General features: G+C 37.3%; 1 protein-coding gene across 4 annotated transcripts in view; it reads left to right on the top strand.

Moving 5' to 3' along the window:
- The window catches only part of Tango6 (transport and golgi organization 6), an 84716-nt gene that overhangs the window by 28999 nt on the left and 30093 nt on the right, over positions 1-25624 (top strand). For all 4 annotated transcript variants that reach the window (XM_069821384.1, XM_069821386.1, XM_069821383.1 and 1 more), the window contains 4 exons: positions 6377-6656; positions 11483-11854; positions 15132-15356; positions 15956-17485. In XM_069821384.1, the coding sequence (XP_069677485.1) occupies positions 6377-6656; positions 11483-11854; positions 15132-15356; positions 15956-17485 (2407 nt within the window). The remainder of the gene's footprint in view (positions 1-6376; positions 6657-11482; positions 11855-15131; positions 15357-15955; positions 17486-25624) is intronic.

Raw genomic sequence — 25624 nt, 5'->3', positions numbered from 1 at the left:
CTAGAATATCTTTCTCAGTCAGAAGTGTACATGCCTGGTGTATCATATACTCAGAAATGTCAAACATTTCACTAACTTTATTTCTAGGCCACAACACTGGTACCAGTTGTAGTTTGATTCCTTCACAGATGTTGACATATTTAATTTAATCTTAATTTGCCCCATTAACTCATCAAAATGTTGTGTTCTCTCTTGCACATTCTCTTCTGTTGTCTCAAGTTCTGTTTCGGTTGCTAACTTAGTATCATAAATTTGACTGATTTTAGTTTGAAGTGCTTGTGCTGCTGATTGAAACTTTCTCTTAGCTGCAACTAATTGGCTGTGCCTACGAACTGAGTGCAAATGTATAGGAGATATGTCTAACTGAAATAAACTGGTGTTCAGTCTACGTGGTGATTCTTGAATCAAATCTGTAGACTCAGTAATTTCTTCACCAGAAGAAGACATTGTGTTTTGAGTTGTGAGTATGCTACGAACTTCACACAAGTGTTTCCTACACGTTGGACAGAGCTTCTGCCCAGGAGTCACAGCTAGTCCACTGTCTCTTAATTCCTTTGCTTCTTCCAACATTATTTCATGTAGAGCTGATTTAATTGGATGCTTGTGAATGTTGAAAATGTTACAGCATAACCTTTGATGGAGTGCAAATTGACATAGATATTTGTCTATGTGTTTTGAACAAATAGCGGAGTCATCTAGAGGTATGGATTGGATATGACTATGCCAGAGTATAAGTTCCTGTTCTTCGTGTGTCAATGTATTCAGTATCTTCAAACCATCACTGCATTCTTCCCCAAGAATGCAATGGCAACTGCTATCTTCCATCGTATTTACCTAGAAGTGAACAAACAGATATTGCAATCTGTTCAATTGAGTTGTAATTCTGTATTTACTGACAGAATAACCAAGTATTGTTGTATGTTGTAAAATATAGGTTTTTAGAGAGATAATATATACTTACAACATGTTATATTAAATTTTCACTTCATATATTTACACCCATCATCTGACATCTTGACTTCTAAACAATATGAGAGATAAATTGGCAATCCTGCGAACTGCTTGGCTTGTACACAAATATCAGAGTGAAAGTGGCTGTCCTGCAAACTGCTTCAATGATCTTCATATTTACCTAAAGAGAATGACGACATGAAACTATGACAATAGCAAGTTACATTTTCCCTTCTACTGAAAACATGCTATTCCAATACTACCCATTATTTCTCCAAAACAATTTTTTTCTTGTTAATACCTTATGAGTCCATAATTATTCCATAGACGTTTCCTGATATTTAAAGGTGTGGCAATATGAGAAAAAAAATTGTGAACTTTCGCAATTAAATTTTATGTATGGAGGCTGACTGCATAAACCACGAACTGAAATTAGGAAACTACCAGGGGCGGCACCTCCCTATGTGCTATAGTGCTACAGCACAGTGATATTTTTTGCTCAAATGTATTTGTAATACCACAGTATCTGATCTGTCATTTAACAATTTCCCGTGGTTATATTCATGATGCATTATAGAGTGTTTAGTCTTCGCTCTTTGGTGCCTCAGGGGGTTCGTTGTGCTACTCTGAACTTCATGAGAATGTAGACATTTATGCGCATGTGCAAAGCTGAAATCACTGCTCTGATTGGCTATTTTTACGCGGGAAAGTGCTGTAGTCAGCTTCAGCACAACACAGCTTGGAGATTGCAAAAGTAAAGCGTAACGAAAGAATGCTTGTTTGTGGAAGAACTTGGAACTATTTACAATGTATTTGGTAATTGGAATATCAGACTGCTGCTGCCATCTACCTGTAGGCCTATGAGGTTCCCCCTGAATCAGCTAGCAAGCAACGGAAAATTGAAGCCAAGGAAGTATGTGATTGTATAATTCAGGAAACTACTTACCGTTTCCAGTCTTTAAGCTACCTAGACGCAACAAAATTGTTAAACAGCAAAATTTTTTAGAATTTTTCGTATAATTTTCGTGAACGCGAACTTGAAGTTGCTGTCAACAGCTATACTATACTTAACAAAAGAGTGTTAATGACGCAACTTGGAGTTTTATACGGAAGACCCGACGTCCGAAATATAGATGGAGCTGTTCAATTGTTACAATACATAGTCTCCAACAATTTACAGGATTCATTCCGTGAAGTAACGAAGTTGTTAAATATTTTGTTTACAACACCAATGACCACTGCTGAGCCAGATGGATGTTTTTCTTGCTTGAAACGCATAAAAACGGGTTTTAAGGAACACTATGCCCCAGGATCGTCTCACTGCTCTTGCAATACTGCCAATAGAAAGGAGTATGATGATCGAGATGGAGGGGTTTAACACCAGGGTAATTGACAAGTTCTGCAGTAGGAAGGAACGTCGTATGGACTTCATATTTCGTCACTAGGCGAGTCTCAAATTAAGATAAATACATATAAGTGTATATAAGCCAATATAGAGATTGTAGCACACTCATTATTTTGACCACCAGCCGCTACTGCAAACTACATATCTAATTCAGAAGACGGTCATTCTACAGTTTCATTCAAAATATGAAATGTCTAGCTCAATAACTGTAGAATGTAGAGAACAGTTTGTGTGTTAACATGTAAGTCTGTGACTTCTAATAGTCACTACTCTGCAATCAATACATAAAATCCATTCAAATTGTAAGACTAGCCCTAGATATGCTTGTAGCACAATTCAGTACGTTTTTATGAAAATCCCTGACATCAAGTGACATTTTCAGAATTTACTGGATGAATTGACATGGAATGATCCCTATTCATTTAAGTATACCCTATCGTCTCTTTCAGTCTGCAGGATTATTTAACTTCCATCCTGTATATACTAATTGCTAATAAAAATGATACTAAGGTGACCTACATACCATACAAACGGAGTTTAAAAAATAAATTATTTATTATTAATAAATGTGTTACTGTTAACTTTAACAGGTGAAAACAAAATTGTAAACACATTACAAAATGAATGAGGAAACATTGACAAATAAATACCCAGAGATTTGAGTGCTGATTTTACTTGCAACTTGTCATTCAAGTCGCATATTAATAGAATAACAAAGAGTCTTAACAGGAATTTAGAGTTTATCTTTAGAAATACAAATACATTGGTTATGCTTTTCAACTATTTGATAAGATCGAAATTGGCATATCCTTCAGTTGTTTGGTCACCATTATATCAGCCTTACATAAATAATATTGAAACGATTCAGAAAATGTTTGAGGCATAGTATTCATTTTTAAAAAAGTATGGAATTTCTTCTTAGCTAAGAATGTAAGTTACGTGCCCATATTAAATGAGTTTAATACAGTATCATTAATTAATCACAGAAAAATAACACAATTTTTATATATAAAATTGTTAATTGAATAATACACAATATGCAATTTCTTTAAAAATTTATTTTAATAGTTGAGGTAATCTTGGGAATCATATTTTAATGTAGATATTATGATGCGCCTAAACCGTTAGCTCACAGTAATTCACCCTTAAAAAAAGTCAGATTTATAATGAAATCAGCTCTCAATACGATTTTGATTTAGCAATGCCTTTCACAGAATTCACAAATACATTAAACAAAATTTTCGAATAACAACATAGGCCTATTTATTTATTCATATCCTTTATCTGATTTATGATTACTGTCTTACTTATAACTTACCTAGATTTAAATGATTAAAATAACACATGATGTAGGAAAAGTGTAGCCTAACATTCCAGCACACTTTTTGTTTTATTTTATTTTATTTTTACTTTCTTTTGATTTTTCTTGTTATATATATATATATATATATATATATATATATATATATATGTTAACATTATTAATGTGAGCAATTAAAGTTACATCTTACTTTTGAAAAACACTGTATTTACCATAGAATTACATTATTCAGACGATTCAGTAACATGCATTTAATGGTTGCCTCTAGAATGACGTCATTTGAAAGAGAAACACAGTCCATTCCACAGTTGGGTTATTATGACTGTGTTGGAGTCGAACTTAAAAAGTGGCAAAGCTCTAAAGAATGGAGAGCAAGCTATTGTCTTGAAAGTTTTCAGTACTTTCCTTAAGCACTGCTCTTGTGCTAGTTTGTACATGATACTTAAAAAGAACATGTGCATTGTTCAGATGAAAGTGCGTAGAATCCAGGTGAGGGGAAGTCCCTATAGATCAGCCATTTTCAACTGGTGTGCTGCGAGAAAATGAAAACATAAAGGTTGTCGTAAAAAAATTGAAAAAGTAAACGTGAAAAGAGTAGTAAAAATGTGAGTCCACAAGAATCAACTTTCAGCGAATGTGGCACAAGTCAACATTCAGTAAACACATTCCCTGTAAAACCTTCAAAATTCCCCTCTGGTTGGGAACCACTAATTTAGATTATACGAGTGTGCTGCAAGATTTTAAATTGCACCTTTAGTGTGTCACATGTTGAAAAAGGTTGAAAACACTGCTATAGATGGATGAATGAATTACCAGTTGCACATCTTGAGCATGGAGTGATACGAGCTCCCTTGTTCATGTGGGGTTTCTTTTTTGAGCTGGATGGATAATAGTCCTATTGCACACTGTAGTATAGTGCTTTGGGGTGTTTCAATTACTTCTCCAACACCCCAGATCCACATGCTATCTTCTTCAATTTTATGCTCAAGTCTTAATCATTATACAGTGATAAAAATACATTTGAAAAGCACTGAAGTAAACAGAAAGAAAAATGAGTTGGAGTATAATGTTCTGTTCTTGGTAAATGATGTAACTAAACTTTGGCATACAAAAATTTTTATAAACTCATATTATTTTTATTGCTGAATCAGAATAGTTGGAGTTGTATAGGACATGGAATTGTTGATATGTAGTGGTATGATACGAGGTGGTACCCAAAAGTTCCCGAAATGCCTCAATAAATGGAATTACACCATACCTGGATCTTATGCACCACCATCACCTTCGAAATAGTCCCTTTGTGAGTGTATACACCGCTTCCAGCACTTCTTCCATGTATTGAATGCCATCTGAAAGTCCTTTTTTGAGAGCTTGTTCAGCACCTCCTGTGATTTTGCTTGAATTTCCTGAACTGTCTGAAATCTTCGACCATTCAAGTTGATTTTCATCTTGGGGAACAAAAAGAAGTCGCACGGGGCTAAATCTGGCGAATATGGTGGGTGAGGAACAGTTGTGATTTTGTTTTTCCCCAGGAAGTTTTGTATGATGAAAGTTGTATGCGGCCTTGCATTGTCGTGATGGAGAAACCAATTGCATTTGCACCACATTTCCAGACATTTTCTCAGATTCTTCCACAATCACTTCAAAACGTCACGATAGAACACTGCATTCACTGTCATAGTAGGAGGAGGAGGGACAAACTTCTTGTGGTTAATCCCTTCAATGCCGAAAAAAAACACGAGTATGGACTTGACATTGCTCTTCACTTGACAGATTTTTTTGGGGTGGGGTGAAGATGGACATTTCCATTGAGAAGACTGCTGTTTGATTTCGGGGTTGTAGCCATAAACCCAACTTTCATCATTTGTGACAACCTTGGGAAAGAAGTCTGGGTCATCATGAAGCTGATTCTGAAGATTCCTGCAGACTTCCAGGTGATGCTGTCTCTGCTTAGCACTCAGTAGTCACTGAATGAACTTTGCCACAATCCTTCTCATGTTGAGTTCATCAGACAAAATCCTCTGGCACGTTTCATACGATAGTCTAACATGTCGCAGACGTCGTGGATGGTCTGCCTGCAATCTTGCACTATCACAGCCCGAATAGCAGTGACATTTTCAGGTGTAATGCCAGTTGATGGCAGTCCAGAACAATTATCATCAACTTATGTTCGGCCATTTTTAAAATGTTTGAACCACCCGTAGGTTTGGGTCTGGCCTAGAGCATAGTCTCCAAGTGCTTGCTTTAATATTTGTTGTATTTCTGCAGCAGTTTTCCCAGTTTGAAACAAAACTTTACGCAGACGCGCTGCTCCCTCAAATCTGTCATTGTGAAATCACAATGTAAGCAACATGTAACAATGGAAAAATCCACTCAGAATGAAGCAGCATGGCACACTGATTCACTAGAGTTGTATGAAGTGTCACCTAGCGGCATTTTGTCGAATAGTGCTCGATCACTTGCCACTTACAAATTTCGGAAACTTTTGGGTACTACCTACCTCATTTTGCACTCAGTAAGAATTTTAAGAATGTATTAATCAGAGAGTCCCTCATACCGTCATAGTGATTGCTAGAACATGAGAACAGTTTGAGTTATGGATAGTATTGGTAGTAGTAGGATATAATACAGTTTCAGTGCATCTGCGCCAGTCATAGCATTGATGGTTTCATGGTGGTGAAAGAATAATTTTTTTTCAGATGGAAGTTTGTGTGTGTGTCCTTGTATATCCTGCTCTCACTGAAGAAGTGCTTGAGTGAAAAGATCTCGAAATGTAAAGTGAAGGAGCAGCCAGGAGAAGCTCAACAACCATCTGTGGATATTCTGAGTGTGAGTCAACAGAAGACAATAAGAACATGTCTGCAGTTCGTAATCTCCATGGGGGTTTTGCCCAGCTTGCTGCCAGGTGTTGGCATCTCTCTTGCTGCCCGTTCCACTAGTGCACAGAAACTGAAGGTGGAAGAGCTCGTCATCCTAGAGGTGTGTGAAGTATAATGTGATTTCACAGACATGTGAGGGGCAGTAGATGCTAGTTCAGATGTTACTAAATGCCACTTCAATTATTTGTTTTTCTCACTTATGCGTTTTTTTCTTTGGATCCCATAAAAACGTATATATGAAATTTTACTGTATTTTCAAGGGAGGAAATAGCTGTACGTAAATCTAAATAAGAAAATCAGTTCAAGTATAGGAAGTAATGTGCGTTTTAATGGATATTTCAATAACAGTTTACTCCCTCTGCCTTTGGTTTTGAATGAGTGATGCCAGAAAGCAGATATTCAACTCACAGTGATGGCATGAGTCATTGAATGCCCCTAGTCTCCCAGGTCAATGTAATTTAATTTAGCTGTATATTTACAAGTACAAGTACTGTTGGAGATATCTTCTAATTAAACTCTGTACTTACCATTACAAGTAAGCTTACTTGCCGGATATATCTTCCACCACTTGAATTAATTCTGAAATATATATTGCAGATTATAGGACCTATAAATGTGGACATATTTAAGATGTTGATTTCTAATACTCACAGTGTGCGAGAGTTTGTTTCATATGCCATGTTTTTGTCATCTCCTTACAAGCAAATGTATCAGAAGCTAAAGCCACCAGCATAATGCATTTGCTTGCTGATCTGTGGTGCTGTGCTTGGGCATGAGTTGATTCCTGCTTGAACTGATTTACAGGTTGTCTTTTTCCGAGGTTTTCCCAACTGTAAGGCTAATGTCAAGTATCTCTGGCGAATTCACGGCCTCATCTCGCCAAATACTGTCTCGACATTCATTGATGCTAATAATCTAGTAGTGATACAGCATTATTAAATAACTGACTAAAAAAAATATCTATCAAACATTACAATCTGGAGATCTCAATTACCACAAATTGTAACTTAGTAGCTGGTTATGAAAAAGAGATTCCAGTACAGACGTGGAATAACTACCATTTTATGCAATTGCATTGTCCTGTTAAACATAGGCATAGAATTTTTCTCCACTTTTTAGTTAATTAAATAATATCGCAAGTGTATGTTTCTGTTTTTATTTTATCATGAAATATATTGTTTCTACGAATATTTTAGCACTAATCTGCACCAAATTTCCACAAGTATTCGGATTTTCATAATTATAGCTTGCAAAATGCACATCTGGTCACATCGAAAATCATAAACTTAACCCTCCAGTAGTCGTGCGGCATACAATAGTGATCCAGTCTTGTTTATTATTATATCGTCGTCACAATCACCACCAATTGTGCTGGAACTTGTATACCTTCCTATGACATTGCGCTGCACAGTTACAATGCATTCGCATGTGCTGAAATATATTTTATTTTGCATTAGTTTTGAATGGATTACAATAATTGTATGCCACGTGATTACCAACATGAGCTTTCTTTATCAGGTAGGACTGAAACATTATTTATTACTGTGTTACTTCAGGGTGGTAATGACCCATGATACGTCAAATGCTGTGGAGTAGTAGTTAGTTTGTCTGACCATGAAATGAGCAGGCCTGGGTTAAAATCCTGGTTGGTACAAGTTACCTGATTGAAGTCTTTTCCGAAGTTTTTCCCAATTACTGGATAATTTCCGGTGTTGGCCCTCGGACTCATTTCGCCATCATAATTATACTTCTCTTTCATCATCATTATCATTGTTTCTTTCCCATATTTTGGTCTTGCTCTGATGTATAGTCGATTACGAACCACCACTGATCTTGGACCCTGTGGTATGTAGTCATTACTTGCTGGTGATAGTACTATAAACCATGGGCTTTCCCCTGGACTCATAGCTCGTGGGACCAGTGATCAAAGACCATGATGATGCCTACACAGAAAAGTAAGGGGATTCTGTAGGCTGTAGATGAGTTCAGAGGTGGTGCACAGGGGAATCTGTAGTGTGGGGGCTTTAGGGCATGTACACCATTCCATTCCGGGTAGTACAATAGGCCCACTCAAGCAGCCTGTGTGTGAGGACAGTTCCCAGCCTGATTCTTCTCCCATCAAAGAGGACTAATGTAATAGATCTGTGAACGTCTCTGTCTTATAACGTGAAGTTCGACTTTGTAAAAATAACACTCACTTGCAACTAATCAGAATTAGGTTTCTTATTTATTTTTAATTTTGTCTAAATTGTGATCACATTACAATTCTGTATTTCTGTGATTGTAGTTTTTCTTTTTTTTTCGAAATGAGTACTGCTAGCAAACTAAGTCAAGAATGGCTGGGTGAAGACTATAATACAGAAGGTAATAATCTGTAGCGCTACAGCCCACGAAGGACCAAGACCGACCAGCCGGCTGCTGGCCTCACGGCCAAATGCCGAAGCAGAGGTGGACAATCACGCAATGAGAATGGAGGTATCGTGGTTAGCACGATAAGCCCCCCAGTCATTGTAGCTGGTTTGTGTAACCGGATTTTGCTACCTATTGTAGCTCCCCGAGTACATCACAGTGCTGGGTGGGCACCGCTTCCATACACACCGAAATTTCATGAGAAAATTTCTTCCCCCATGAGGACTCGAACTGGCGCACATTCCACAACGCGAGTCCTAAGCAGGATGCCTTAGACCATGATGCCACGGCGCGGGACAATACAGAAGGTAGTGAAAGCAAAGATAAAAATGAAAGCGAAAATGAAGACGTAGTGAATATGAACAATGATAATCTAGACGCTGAAGAGATGTGAAGAAACTGATAATAGAGAAGTTTCGTCATCTAAACATTTTCTAGGAAAAAATAACACTAAATGACACGTGGAATAAGAGGTGCCAAATGTTAGAACAAGATCTCATAATGTTGCACTTCTGTTGTCTGAGGTCACAAGAAGTGTCGAAGTTGTAAAAACGCATGACAGCTTTCGTTTGTTCATGTTTAAATAAATAATTTTCAACATTATTGTGGGTAGCACAAATGTATATATTGAAAAAATGAAGCAAAAGCATGATTGGGATAGGGATGTCAAACTTTTCAGGCGAGCTGGAGATCAGGGCTTTTTTTTTGGAATACTGTATCTTGGTGGCATTTTGAAGCCCAGTAAATTGAATGTAGAGGAATTGGGTTATAAAAGGTACAGGAATTTAAACTTTGAATTGAATTGAATTTTGGGAAGGGAACACTATGACCCAGCAATGTGACATTTTGGGATTTATTTCGCTAACCCTCAAGCTAGGCACATTTCCAAACCTACACCGGCTGACTATATTAAGATTTACTGCATACTCAGGTTTCGAGCAGGCAAATTCACTATTTTCTAGGCCTGCCCCCTCCATGCATTGTCAGCTGGCATTCGGGGAATTCTATGAAATGATGACTGACTGGAGAGATGTTGACTGAATGATGTGCCTATTATGGGGAATCAGGAGATTCCCGAGAAAATACGCAGTTGCGACCTTGTCTGCCACAAGTTTCAATGAAAAATTCCAGATCTGACTGGAACTAGAACCCGGCTGCTTGTGTGACAGGTTGAAAGTCTGACCACTCAGCCACCACAGGTGAAGCTATATATCTTACTATATCATACTGCAGACTTAGATTTCTTCTGCATTGTTTGCGCTTTTACAATGATTGTGACATGTCTGAACAGAGAGAAGTTAACAAATTGGCAGGAATATTTGTACAAAATTTACAGCGAGCATACACACCCAGTGAATATCAAACTATTGACGAGCAGTTGCATTTCTAGCACGTTGTTCATTCCAGCTAAACCAGTGAAATACAGAATTAAGATTTTTACAATTTTATTGTTGATGTCAAAACATTACATAGACTATTTATAATCTTGAAATTTACGTGAGAACACAACCTGATCGAGTCATTTCTGTAGAAAAGGTGCCCATGATGAACAGGAATATAGTGCAGGAGTAATTGAAACAATAGGCCTGTGTAACCTGTTTAAATTAGAAAAAATGAAATACACGCATTAATTAATTTATGGTAATACCGTATGACTTATGACTTCCAGATATAATAATAAATACACATAATGGTGCGTTGCAAATTTATTTTGCGTTTGCTACTCACGTTTTAGTGATTAATTAGTATGGATTACTATTATAATTCATGCTACTACTGACATACAAATATTACGCGAGTACTGAAGAGTTGAGAAATGTGAAAAACCGCCTGCTTGTAGTGGCATTATGTGTTTTAGTAAGTTACCATTGGGGATACAAATTTTAGCAGTATACAAATTCATAGTGAAGGTGAAACAAATTTTAACTGATCCTAAGGGTGCAAATAGTCATAATAGCTAATGTGCCCTTTTTAAACCCCACTAACTAACTTAACTGATCTTTATTTTTATTCTGTGAAAGAATTCTTAAATCATAGTACCTATGTAATATTACTTGATATGTCAATATTATGATGTATTTTTATTCTGTAATATATTTTAATTTAATTGTGTTTTTAATGTATAATGTATTGCTTACCTGCATCTTACGAATTAGGCAAAGATGGTCTGTTGCGAAGTACCTATTATCTTGGGAATTTATATAGCCACTAAGATGGAACCATGCATCATGTATATTTGTCTGTTCTTATTTTATCATGAAATATGTTGCTTCTACAATTTTTTAGCACTAATCTGCACCAAACTCTCACTTATAAATTGTTTACCTGCACCTTACAAATTAGGCAAGGATTGTCTATACTCAAAAGAAAAAATGTTGAGAAATCACTCATGAAAATGACATTCATGCAAGATTGTGTCATCAGTAGTTATAGTCACATAAATTTTTAATTTATTAAATAGGTTAGATGTGGATAACTAATTGGCAAACCAAGTCACTTGCTTATGTCATGTCACAGAAGTATGAACGCTTGTCTGGAGTGACAAGAGGATTGGTGGCCTGCTTTGAACAGCCATCTCTGCGGAGTCTAATCCTAGTACAGCATCTGGGAGACCTGGTGGCTGCTTTGGCACAGCTGAGCTTTGCTCCTCTGAAGAAGCCAGCCAGTGTTCCTGCATCATCAGCTTCGTCATCATCATCACCAACTGCGTCGAGCAGCAGCAAGCAGGACAGCTCTGGTGAGGAGTTCGTAATGACCCCTGAGTTGTGGGGGAGGCTACAGGAGGAGCGCAGTTACTTCAAGAAGTGCTTCCTATCCCTCATCAATAAGCTGTACCAGCCTCTGATCATCAGGGAGTTGATACTCTTGCATGGATCTGCCAGGAGTAAGGTGTGTCTCACACCTTTTTGATTTTTGTTTCTATATTTACTGCATCTTTTCTTTCTATTTCCCCCACCCTGGTGTATTACATTTTCAAATTACTTTATTACTGAAACTGTAGTGTTACAGGATTTAAGTTGGTAAGGAGAAATTTTATTTGCTCAACCTTCTTTTCTGTTAGAGGATTGGTCAAATTATCACTAGTCAACAAGGTTTTTGTCACAAGGATGAAAATGGTCATTTTAGATCAATTTTTGTGTGCTGATAGATCTAAACTTGAAAATGTTCCATCACGCACCATTTAAGAGGAAAATTGGAAATTGTGAAAAAAAAGAATGAATTTACCAAAGAACTCGGGTATCGAACTATGGACTTTATTTAAATGGTTACACAGTAAATTCATTCGTTTTATAACTTATTGTTGCTCAGGATATACTAGAAGTGTATTTTAAGGAATAGGTTCTTTCAAATACACGAGTCTGCATTAATAAGGCGCGTAGTGGGTGATACACAGTAAGTTATATCTGTATTACTTTATTGCTTTATGGCGCTAGACCGACAGAAAGCACTGAGAGGGTGGGCTTTTAGAGTGAAATAGATTGCATTTTAGGATTAGTTGAATATTGGTTGAGCTTGTGACAAGTTGTATCGCTGGTTTTAAGTGTTTATCTTCGCGTTCTTTTACGCTTTCTCAGAATGAAAAAATCTCGTCATGCGTGTGTAAATTCGCCGGACAGCTTTTGTTACGTATGTGGAGAATTTACGGCAAAATCGCAGCGTCGGCCTTTATCAGATAAATTAAAACAAGCATATTATAGCTATTTTGAATGTAATGTGTGTGATGAGGACAAATCATGGGCTCCCCATTTGTGCTGCATAACATGTTACTTAAAACTGATAAAATGAATGCATGGAGAGAAGAATCGAAGTATGTCGTTTGCAGTTCCAATGATCTGGCATGAACCAACAAGCCATGCAGAAGACTGTTATTTCTGTTTAATAAAGATTACGGGATTTTCAAAGAAAACAAGATCTAAAATTGAATATCCTAACGTTCCATCTGCAATAAGACCTGTACCACATGGACCAAAACTTCATATTCCTAATCATCCTTCACAATTGGAGGAATTGGTTCTTTTAATAGAACAAACAGATAACTTGGCTCAACCATCAACATCCTCTGATCAGTCCTATGGCCCAGAACATCATAAAGAACCCCATTTAATTCAACAATGTGAACTGAACGACTTAATAAGAGATCTTAATCTCACTAAATAACAAGCTGAGATTTTAGGGTCTAGACTGCAACAATGGAACCTGCTAGCACCAGATACTAGAATTTCATTGTACAGGAAGAGACATGAACGGTTTTCGAAGTATTTTATAATGAAGCATTCTCTGTGCGTGTGTGTAAATATAGACGGCTTAATAGAAGAACTAGGATTTCAGCACATCCCAGAGGAATGGAGGTTATTCATAGATTCTTCCAAAATAAGTTTAAAAGCAGTGCTATTGCACAATGGAAACACTAAACCATCAATTCCAGTGGCGTATTCAGTAGATATGAAGGAAACTTACACAAATTTGTCAGATGCAATCCAATATAAAACATACTGCTAGGAACTCTGCGGAGATTTGAAAATTGTTGCCTTATTGCTTGGACTTCAGGATGGATTCACAAAATACTGTTGCTTTCTCTGTTTGTGGGATAGAAGAGTGACTGAAAAACACTATATAGTGAAAGACTGGCCTCCCAGAGAAAGCTATGTTCCAGAACATAATATCAAGTATGTCTCTTTAGTAAAACCGGAAAAAGTTCTGCTTCCTCCTTTACATATCAACCTTGGTTTAATGAAGAATTTCGTTAAAGGTATGGATGAAAATGGAGAAGGTTTTGCATATGTAAGGAATATGTTTCCGAAACTCAGTGAGGCTAAAGTGAAAGAGGGAATTTTTGTTGGCCCTCAAATTAGGAAACATTTGAAAGATGAGTGCTTCGAAAAAAAATTAAGTGTTTAGGAACTAGAAACTTGGAATCCCTTTGGAAGTGTTGTTAGTGGGTTTTTAGATAATAATAAAGCTAAAAATTACCAACAGCATGTACAAGAACTCCTGCATAGTTACCAGAAGCCTGGTTGTCGAATGTCATTGAAAATACATTTTCTACATTCCCATCTGGACTTTTTCCCAGAGAACTTAAGAGCTGTAAGCGATGAAAAAGGGGGAAGATTCCATCAAGATATACACAGGATGGAACAACGATATCATGGAAGGTGGGATTCTAGTATGATGGGGGACTACTGTTGGTTTTTGTTCAGAGAAGGTGACCCAATCTACAAGAGGAAAAAATAACTGTAAGTACCTAACTAAATACTTAAAAAAAAATATATATATATAGCTTGAAGTCTGTATATGGTTGTTTACTTCAATGTAAGTCTCCTAAGTTATTTGATTTGGGATTTTAATCAATTTAATTTTTAAACCTTAAAAAATTATAGTTCATTTGATCCAGTTTTAAATTAATAAAGTAAAAGCCTATTTTGAAGGTAAAAAAGGGACATTAGGCCAGTTTTTCTTATTGTAATTATTATTTATGCAGCAATATTATTTTTCTGTGAAACGTCAGTGTATTTTGTGTATAAATTTTGCATCTTAGGAATTTATTTATTTTCACTTTTGTAATTACGTATTTTGAAATGCGCGAAAACGTTTTTTTAATCAAAATACTTCCCCTTCTGTCACACAAAAATGTTACGTGTTACAGATTTTTTGCTGCCATTTTCGTAATCAGCAGGGTCGATTTAGTAAAAATCAGCTGATTTCATTTCTGTGACAGACGAAAAGTTAAAATTTGTTGACTAGTGAATTATTTGTGATTACTGGGACATAATTCTATATTGTTTTGTTAATCTTGTGGAGCAAAGTTCAGTTTTCTGTGGTTTTGGAAAAAAGCAACATCTTATCTGGCAAAGTACAGTTCAAGGATTGGACCTACATTCGTTGTCAGAAGAACAGTTGGTCAGTGAATCAGAAATGCCAATTTCTGTAGCCCTAACAAGTAGATTCCCTTTATCTTGCCTGATAGATGTAAATTCAAAACTACAGTTAAAGTCTTTTCATCATTTCCATAGGCACATGCCATAAATTTTGTTCTAAATTTAACTGTAACAGTAGTAATAGTGTTAGTAAAATTATGGAATTTGTCAATTTTTATGAGTGAGCATATTGCTGCTTTGAAGGACATTTGTTTCACAATTTTCATGAATGTGCTGTCATATGTCTGCAGCATGGGGTACAGTCCTCCCCTCCAACATGGCTGAAGCGTTGCTGTATCCCTTTACTTGTCCAGTGCCTCATAAAGCCTGGAGGAGTGAGTGCCCTTGTGCGCGCAATTTGTGACACCTCTTGTGACATTGGCACAGACTGGAGCAAGCTGGACACAGTGGTGAAGGTGATCCTGACTGTCCACGTGCAGCATGCAGAACAGTACTACAAGAACATATGCTCACAGGTGAAGCTCTTCTCTTTATGATTACTTAATTTGTTCCTTTGCATATTGAATTAGTTTACTTCTTGTCAGATAAATCCTTAAATACATATTGATTTCATCCGTTAATTTTGTTTATTTTATTTAAAAGATATTTTTATTGTCAGGATTTACTGTAGTATTTCGAAAAAGTTAATTATTTGTCATTTGATGTAATATGCTAGTCTCATTGTAATAAAACTATTTGAAGTGACAACAGTGAAACAGGAAAGTAATTTTTGAGATACTGTGTGATAATGACGCACATGATTTTCTCCACTCCTATGTCGTATCATCATCCCATTGACTAAACATTTGTCTGTAGTTTAAATTGTCTTTTACCTTTTCATTTTTTTTTTTCCTGTATAATAGCAATTGCCAGAAGTGGATATTTTCCCTGTCCTGTATGATGAAAGACGTGTAAGATATACAGATTCCTTGTTATCCACATTTATTAAGAATCCTATCAGCAGAGAGGGAAGTTTAAATTGATCCTTTTAAATGGATTAAACAACCATCCATTTTGTTCCATTAAATTGAAAACAAGTGAACTAGTGCTATGCTTGTCGTGTGCTTTATTGCAGATTGTGGAAATGTTAAATGTGGGTGATAGAACACAGTCACAGCTGTACACCACAGTGTCACTGCTTTGCATGAAGGCGTTGTGTACAGAGAAACCACTTATGTTCGAACGTTATGTTCTGGATGTACTGATGAACCCATTACTGCTGTGCTGCAATGTTAGTCGCCATGGTCCCACCTTCTACAGGGAAGTGCCATTATTGTCGCAGAAAGTGAGCAGCACACCATTAGAAGCACAAGAGGACTGTATAGTCGTGTCTGAGGATGAATTCTCTAAGAGTATCAACAGTCTACACAAGTGCTTTGTCACTGATGTGTCGACCTTGCCACCAGAGCATCTGTTCTCTGTTGCTTCAGTGCTTTTTCTGCTACACTTGAAGATTCGTCAAAGTGCCTCTCATCTTAAGACGCAAGTAGAGGAGCTGCTACTCAAGTTTCTCTCGGGATGCAACCAGAAACAGTTACATACAGTTTTCAATGCCTTCCTCTTTGGTGATCAGGTGGAAGGAATGCTGGAAGTGAGTGATAGAGTGGAGTTTGCATTTGGATCATCCGGAGGTATAGAGGTGAAACTCAGAAAGGAACCCAACAAGGACTTGTGCTCAGAGGAAGCTGGGGACTGTCTGGTCGAATTACTAGAGAAGGGAGACAAGAAGGGAGATGTTACAAACAGTCTGTTTGTTTTCCTCTTGCGCCTTCTTTCTGACCCAAAATCAGATCTTGCCTTGTTGGAGAGTGAAAGAAGTAAATTAAATCACGAACTGCTGGATATGGAGGATGCAGTCATTTTGAACATTGTTGGACGATCTGAAAGAAACATTGTGGCTGTGAAACTACTTGCCATTTTAGCCGAGAACCCTTCTGTTCATGACAAGCTGACTGAGGACCCAACACATGTTATCTTTTTTGTCCAATATCTTTTGGAAAGAGATGCCAACCTCTTGACGAAGAAAGATGGGGATCATGGTCCCGAGGATCATGACACAGAAAGTTTGTTTATGATTTTAATGGTTCTCAGTGTGGTGGTGAACAATGCTAGTGCAAGACATATCAATTGGGAACCATTTAAGCGGCTTGTTGAACCTCTTCGAATAATTCGTGATAATGTTATGAATGAGGAATTGAAGATGTTCACTGATGAAGTCTGCAATAAGATTGTGAGTCACGGGATTGTACAACGGTCTACCACTCCACGAATGTGCAGCAGTGCAACTCAGAGTTCAGCAACGAATAAGCCCAAGAATGAGAGACATGGAAAGAATTTATCGCACATTGAAGCAACTGGTGTCAAACGTAACACTCTTTCAAATTCCATCAAAGAGGAGGGAGCCTGTATGAAAAGCAGTGTGTCTGGAAAAGGTCAGGGGAAGTCAGATTCCAAGAAAGAGAGTCGATGCAAACAAGCCCTGTTTGATGTGTGCGACCCTCTACTGCCTGTGAGAGGCCATGCTCTCATTGAGCTTGCCAAGCTCATCTCGAGCAGTGACAAGGAAGCACAAAGGCACAGAAACCAAATTCTTCGCATATTTCAGGTGAGTTCTGTTGAACCTTTCTTCCATATGTTACATTTAAGTAAAGTTTCTAATTCTCCATATGTTAGATGGCGATTTTTTTTTTTTTTAATATATTTCTTGTTATAATCTGCGACATGCAAATAATGCTTTTCCTGAGAATGAAAAATTAATATGCAGCCTTACAGAGACATGATAGGGGTTGAAAGTTCCAGTGGTTGGCATAGAGTTCATCTGTACTGGAACTCTAAATATAGGGTGAGCATAAACAAGATTCACTAACTGTTTGGAGTACAAAGTTTCTTACCAGTTTTGTGATAGTGGGAATATGCTTGGTATTAATATAATTTTTTATATGTAGAGCAGTTAGTAACATTTGAGGCCATCAGGCACTGCTCCTTTTGTAAGAAGAGTTCAAATGTAATCACGGAGTGAAGTGGACACTAAGATGCATTTAGTCACATCAGTCAGTTTGATTTAGAGTTTTTAGTGAGTTGACGTGTTACTCAAATGTATTGAATTTGTTGTGATTGTACGTGAATTATACTTCATTGGGATCTATATTATCTGGGCTAAAGGACTGTGGTCTGTTGTTACCATATGCTTCGTCTACTACTGCAGCAGAGATCATCAGTGGTGTGGCACACGGGAGCTCAAAGATCTCCTAAGAGTGCCGGGAATGACGGTTCTATGACTGGTTGCATTACGGTATCTAAGGTCTGGACGAATTGTGGCTTGCTGTTGTCGCCGCAGTCCGCACCAGTGGTCGAAGTGTTCTGATTGGCTGCTGTCTTGTTCGGCTGTTGGATGAACAGTTTGGTGCATGTATTTCTCAGGACTGACTACCGTACTTGGTTAACTTTAAGGCCTTCTTCTTTTCGATTGAAGTTTTTCTTGTACTTATGGCCTCACGATGTAATCTGGCATATAAGTGTGGCATGCAGCTTAAGATGTCATTGTCCTTGAACGTGATGTTGTGTTCCCCCTCTTGAAACATATGCTCGGCTACTGCTGACTTATTGTGGCCTAGATGGCAGTTTTTTCTATGTTCAGTAAAACAGGTGTTGAAATTACATTGAGTCGTGCCTATATATATACTGAACCACAGGAGCACGGGATCCTGTATACTCCAGTTATTGATAGTTGGTCACATTTGTCCTTGGCTGATGCGGTCTGTAATTGTAACTGATGATGTCTGCCACAGTAGTGGACGAAACATATGGTAACAACAGTTCCATCAGACCACGGCCCTTTAGCCCGGATAACACCGACCCAATGACGCTGGCCATGAAAGCCTACATTCCAAAATTATACTGTTCATTGTTTGTTGTTTAACCAACTGTCTGAAGACAAGTTTGAACCTCATTGTTTCCAGTCATATATAGATAGATAATAGGGTTTAAAAAGGGTGCAACAGCAACTATGGCTCTATGCGCCCTTATCAATAATTCTTAAAAAAAAACATATGGATAAACTAAAATCTGAACATGAACTAAAAAACATTGTCACACTAAAATCAGGTACACAAATGCATTAATAACAAGTGATTCGTTAAAAATCATAAAAATGCAGTTCTGAGGTTTTTACCAAGTACCAGGACTTGAGAAGATAATCTAGATTTTATTGACCTGTTGTTTCTTACCCAGAGGTTACTTTTTTTCTTTCATATTAGTTTTAATTAAACTCGACATTTTGGACCTTCTACATCCGAATATTTGATAGAATTTTATTGTTTTGAAATCACCAGAGAATTTGTTTCTAGTCATATCGATGGCTCAGAACGAGACTGTTACAACATAAAAATAGAGATTTTTCAGTAGAGCCATTTAAAGTTTTCCATTGTAGATGGCAAATCAGAGAATCATGGCACAACAATGTGCATTTATGTCCCACTAGGAAATTTTTAGAGTTTTAACACTTTCACATAGCATAGTTCTCAATTCAAGTGTTCAAATGATGGTAATAACTCAAAAAGTGAATTTTTTGAGTTGTAACAGTCTCGTTCTGAGCCATCGATATGTGTTTTATTCTTTTATGGTTCTTTTTGAAGACTGCCTAGGGTCTAATAATTGCTCATTTTTATGATTTTTAACGAATCACCTTGTTATTAATGCATTTGTGTACCTGATTTTAGTGTGACAACATTTTGTAGTTCATATTCAGATTTTAGTTTATCCATATGTTTTTTTTTTTTTTTTTTAAGAATTATTGATAAGGGCGCATAGAGTCATAGTTGCTGTTGTGCCCTTTTAAACCCTATTATCTATATATGATTGGGAAACACAGTTTTGTTGAAAAAATTTAACAAGTTGTTCCTGAGGCTAAATTAATACAGATACGGAAATAAAATTTGGAGCTTCCTTATTATATAAGTTTTGCTTACAACACACTGTGCATGCCCAGTTCTCCAAAGTGGTAGTCCACATGGCATCGCCATGGATCATGAACCCTTGTTCCGCAGTCTTCTTGATGCCATGTCTCACCGGATCAGAGCAGTGGTAAAAGCAGATGGCTGGTGGACGAAATATTAGTATTTTTTTTGTTTTTTATTTTTGTTTCTTTATTATGATCAACTTTCTTTTATTTTTTCATTAGGAACAAAAAATTAATCTTCCGATGTATATTTTTTATACTGTTGTTTTGCGGGATCAAGCCAAATACAATCCCACAGAATATGGAAAATAATTTTTCCCACATAAAAAAACTGAAATATCTGTCGTAGTTGTCTGAAACAATTTTATGTTAAGACAAAACAATTCGCCATCCACAGGGACCGAACCCATGATCTTCTGAATGTCGCTCAGACGACACAAACGACTGAGCTATTATGACGAGAGAAACTCGTCATCTGCATGGCATGTCGATCTCCTTATGACGGTCCGGTTTCAGTATTATACCGACAGGGAATGTAGTAGTGTGCACCTTGCACTGTAAGCATCATCAAGAGTAGTTCGAAATTTTATTTCATTATGTGTATATTATAGCATTCATTACGAGGCTTTAGCCATAAGAAATATACCGGTTGATCTGAAGACAGTTTTTGATGAAGTGGTGAGAATTGTCTACTTCATTAAATCCAGAGCTATGAAATCACGACAAATTCCAATTCTGTGCAGTGAGATGGATTCTAAGCATGATTCACTTGTAGGTTGTAGGTTTCTGGGTTTTTGCCATGTCGTCATTGGTTTCTGATGTTTTGACCATCATACTGTGGTCTTCTCCAGAGCTGTAGTGGCCACTAGCAAAGATGTTATATAGCTGCTTCTGTGTTCCTGCCAATTGCTGGTTGGTTGGTTGGTTTGTTGGTTGATTTTCCTCTCTCTCTCCTGTGATTGGTTCAATGGTCGTCCATTGATTGTGTGCATTCCACAGCGTTGCAGGAAAAACGAGGTGACTTGACTGTTGGTGTTCTACTCTGGCCTTTCATAAGAGCCTTATGACCTTGACTGCTGATGTTCTGTTCTGGTCTTTCATGAGGGGCATTTTTTTTCTCTACCACATTGCAGGAAAGTGAGGTGACTAGTTGAAGAGATGATTCACTTCTATTTTATATTGTGGGTAAGTGTCTGTCGAAGGGGAATGTATTGAGGTTCTGTCAGAAGTGCAGATTTCTCTCTCAGACACTTCAGATTTAAATGTATTCGCTGAAGAACTGTGCCTCGCTTAACTGGCTTACCTGCCAGATATATTTTGTGTTTATTATTTCAGTTATAAATTCTAGCATCAGCAGAGATGTTACGTATTTATGATGTTTATTCAATCAATTACCATTATGTAAGAAATAGAGTTATATCAATTTTGCTGTATATTTTATGGGGCATTGCATTGAAAAATTCAAAGAGTAACTGTTTCTTAATTGAGCACGTCTAAATAAAGCAATAAATTATTAATATTGGAGCATAGAAACGTTAATTATGACTGGGAGCGACACATGAAGTTTTCCCATAATAAATTTGGTTAATGCTATGGCTAATGTCCCAAATGTGGTACATCATTAAAAAAGGTTGAGAACTGCTGCACTGTACCAATGCAGTGAAGATGTTTGGCCAGGCAATCATGGCCTGAACAGAGCCGAAACATAGCTACTGTCTCCTGTTTTGGCCAGTCTGGGAGATGAGATATTTCTGTTTTCCAGATACTGTTAAGTGACCTCAGAGTTAGTTTTCTGCATGTTCCTTTTTATAGACTTGATGAATGATGCGTGATGCATTATGGAAGGAGACAGGATTGTGTTGTTTGCACAATTTGAGTGCCTGTTTTAGCAAGTGGGTCAGCATTTTCGTTACTCATGATGCTGCAGTGATATGGAATCCATTGAAAGGCTGCAGTTTTATTGTGTTCATTTATACATTTTAACATTATTCTGCTTTCTGCCATGTCCTTTGTGGTGGCAGAATTGAAGATATTTGTTGTAGACTGTATTGCTGCTTTAAGATCAGAAAGAATAATAAAATTATTAATTTCTGAAGTTCTACATGCTAATTAGTTAAGGGCAATAAGTATAGATCTAATTTCACCATTAAAAACAGACTGAATGTAACCAAGGGATGAGTAGTGAAAGAAAATTTCGCAGTGGAGACTTACTCCTACACAGCTGTTGCTGCCAATTTTGGACCCATCTGTGTAAGCCAATCAGTGGAAGGAAATTGTGTGTTTATTGTTTCAATAGCATTGAGTTTTAGTATAGCTGGATCTGATTCAGTCTTCCTGCAGACTTCTATGAGATCGGTATAGGGCTGGATGGAGATCATCATCATTGGGTTTTGTGGGGATATGAACTGTTCAGGTTCCTGAGAGGTGATTGTTATATGTGATGTGGGGCTCCATTTGTTTATGACATAATGAGAAGATTTGATAAGCAGATTTTGATATATTTACAGCCATGGCATTTTCAGTACGTACACCCTTACCATTGATAATGTTTTCCGAAGTTCTGTTCAGTTTATTTTTTGTGTTTTGTTTTGCGTTTCTCTTGGATACTGATGTCTACAGAACAAAATCATCACTGTAGAGGACTTCAGGTGGTTAAGTGATTCTGAATATGAAGGGGTGGTGGGGGGCTTGTGTTTGTGTGTGCGTGTGCTTCCCCCCCCCCCCTGGGGGAGTCCATCTTTTACTTGCTTGTACTATTCTGCACCATATTTCACCTTGCAGAAACACTGTGTAATGCAGCCTCTAATCCAGTGTAACATTTTCTCCTGGATACCACATTGTCATAATTTTTGGAGTAGTTTGTATTTTCGAACCGAATCATAAGCATTTTTCTAAATCTATATAGACAGCTGTCATTATGTTTTCTTTGTCCAAGCTAATTTTTATATGCTGGCTGAAGATGGCAACTTGCTATTCAGTAGATTGACGCTGTTCAAAGCCTAATTGCGCTGGATGAATTAAATTGTAATTTTCTAGATACCAAATAATCCTGTTATTGACCATTCTTTCCACGGTTTTAGAATTTATACTAGTGAGTGATATCAGTCTACAACTTGAGAGATCAGATGAATCTTTATCATTTTTCAGAATAGGAATTACTATTGCTTTATTCCACTGTGATGGTATGGTAGAGTTTCGAACTTTGTTGAATAAACATAACATTGTTTGCCTTGCTTTTTACCCATATGTTGTAGAAAAACAGAGAAAATTTTATCCTCTTCTGGGGCTTTTTTTTAATTGCCTAATTGCAGTGTCCAATTCAGCAGGTGTAAAGTCTGCATTAAATAGATCATGAGTTTCACTTGAATATAAGCATTTCTGAAGTAATCCAATGGATTTCTTAATAAATTTATCTCGAGTTCTAACATAAGAACACTTTTTCTGTAACGTGGAGTAATGCAAAGTAAAGTCATTAGCAATCTCTGCCTCAGATGTTATGACCTTATTACCATTGTAAGATGTATTTTACTAAAAACAGCTTGCTTGTTCTGTGTTTTCCTTAAAAAGTTATAAGTTGAAGTTGCTCACTGAAGTTGACTGTTGAGATGAACTTATTGAAACGTTATTGTTTCACCTGGATAATTGCTCGTTTGGTGATCACAGCAGCATGCTTCCATTTTGATATATATCGTTTTGTGTTTATACCGTTGCTTACGAGATTATATACAAGTTGGCACATAGCATGATCGAGAGTGGGTCTCTGAGCGTCATGACAATTTCTGCCGCTAGGTTCGCGTCGCAGTCCTATTAAATGATGAATAGTCCCATTACTAAGCATTGTGTATCGTGAAAATTCTAATTTTGCATTACAGATCGAGTACGAAGATTATAAACATAAGCATATTACAGTCTTATTTGAGATTTATTGATGACTTGTTAAATATCAGTATGCAGATTTTCAGAGTCATTTAATGGAATTTACAATCTTGTTTCCCGAAAGTCTGAATTTGTTCAATTAAAAATTTTGCTTCCAAACTACATTGTTCATCTGGTTCATTTACTTTGGCAAGTTGATTGTTTTCAGTTCCATGTTTTTCCATCAGATTTCATTCCCTCTAATTTGTTATAATTGCTGAAAGTGAACTATCGGTGTCTTCTACTTTCAGACATTATTATTATTATTATTATTATTATTATTATTTTATTATTATCATCATCATCATCATCATCATCAAACTAGTATAGTTCTTAGTTTGTCTTGCCTTAAGACAATCAGTAGCGTTATTTGAAGAAAAGAGTATGATTTACCATCATCATTTATAGTGGCAAAATATTCCACGACAGTGGTTAATTATTACTGCTGAATATTGACACATATACAATTTGCATTATTTAGGATACAACATACGCAGCAATGCAATTTTAATGTTGAGCATGCCGAGCATAGGTGAAGAGAGAACTGTTTCCTTGGGGGGGGGGGGGAAGTAAAACCATAGAATCCTGATATAACGAGGTTATTTGCGACGGTTTTACCTGGTGGCACGTGTTGGTTGCGCCAATTGCGACGGTTGCCCTCTTCTTGTTCTGCCGCGTCGCCGACAGAGCAGAAGTCGGTTTGCTCAGTTGAACGGATGCTGTCCCCCAGTAGAGGTGATCTCTTCTCAGGGACCTTGTGGTTTTGTGGGTGTAGGATATAATGTGTTTGTCATTCACACGAAAAGAAACCAAGGAGTAAAGTTCCACTAAGTATATTTATTCGGCTTACGTCCCTTGCTTGAGTCCAAGCGACGGAATACTGGCTGTTGTCTTCCGTGTGATTTCGGCGTCTCGTCTAACGCCAGTTTAAAATCGCTGCTGTCACTTTTTGAGTAAATCACAAAGCTAAAAGGTGCGAAATCTACACTTTATCACTTCGATCGGCTGAAAAACTGAGAATGATAAGATATACACAATCGGAACAAGTGCCGGTAATATTATTAGTACTCACGCGATCGGCTCACAGGCCATAGACTGTATAAGTGAGTAAACACGCCACTGGCCGGCAGTCTTCTGACCAAACACACGATCGGCTCACTGGCCGGTAATATTCTGAGCAAATACACGCTCGGCTCACAGGCAGGCAATCGTCTGGGGAAATACAAGCTCGGCTCACAGGCCAGCAATCGTCTGGGGGCGCGTCTCGGTACGCCATCCTTTTAAATACTCACTAAGGTGACGCGCTCACCAGACGCTACTATTGTTTGCAAGCTTCAAACAACGCTACAAGCGCGTTCCTAGACGGGAAAAACCCCTTTATGCTATACTAAAGTTCGATAACCTACCTCGCGTCTACTGGTTTTAAATGCGTTAGGTGCCTGTCAGACTGAGTGAATAAAGAGCCTATTACGCGCTTCGCTGATCCCCGTCGCGTATGTTAAACATCTCAAAGAAATATAGAAATATCTAAGATGAAGCTATACTATAACTTATATAGGAGAAAAATATCTTACTATCGCTGGACCACCCGACTACAGCTTCAAGTGGCAAAATATTCCACGACAGTGGTTAATTATTACTGCTGAATATTGACACATATACAATTTGCATTATTTAGGATACAACATACGCAGCAATGCAATTTTAATGTTGAGCATGCCGAGCATAGGTGAAGAGAGAACTGTTTCCTTGGGGGGGGGGGGGGAAGTAAAACCATAGAATCCCGATATAACGAGGTTACGGGGGATATCATTTACTTACTCCCATGTTATAGCTTGACCGTGGTACAGTATATCGGAATATGATCATTTA

The sequence above is a fragment of the Periplaneta americana genome, chromosome 3 (genome assembly GCF_040183065.1).
Source record: "Periplaneta americana isolate PAMFEO1 chromosome 3, P.americana_PAMFEO1_priV1, whole genome shotgun sequence".
Lineage (NCBI taxonomy): Eukaryota > Metazoa > Arthropoda > Insecta > Blattodea > Blattidae > Periplaneta > Periplaneta americana.
Note: the sequence above shows the minus strand (reverse complement) of the source record. Positions and strands in the feature narration are given on the sequence as shown.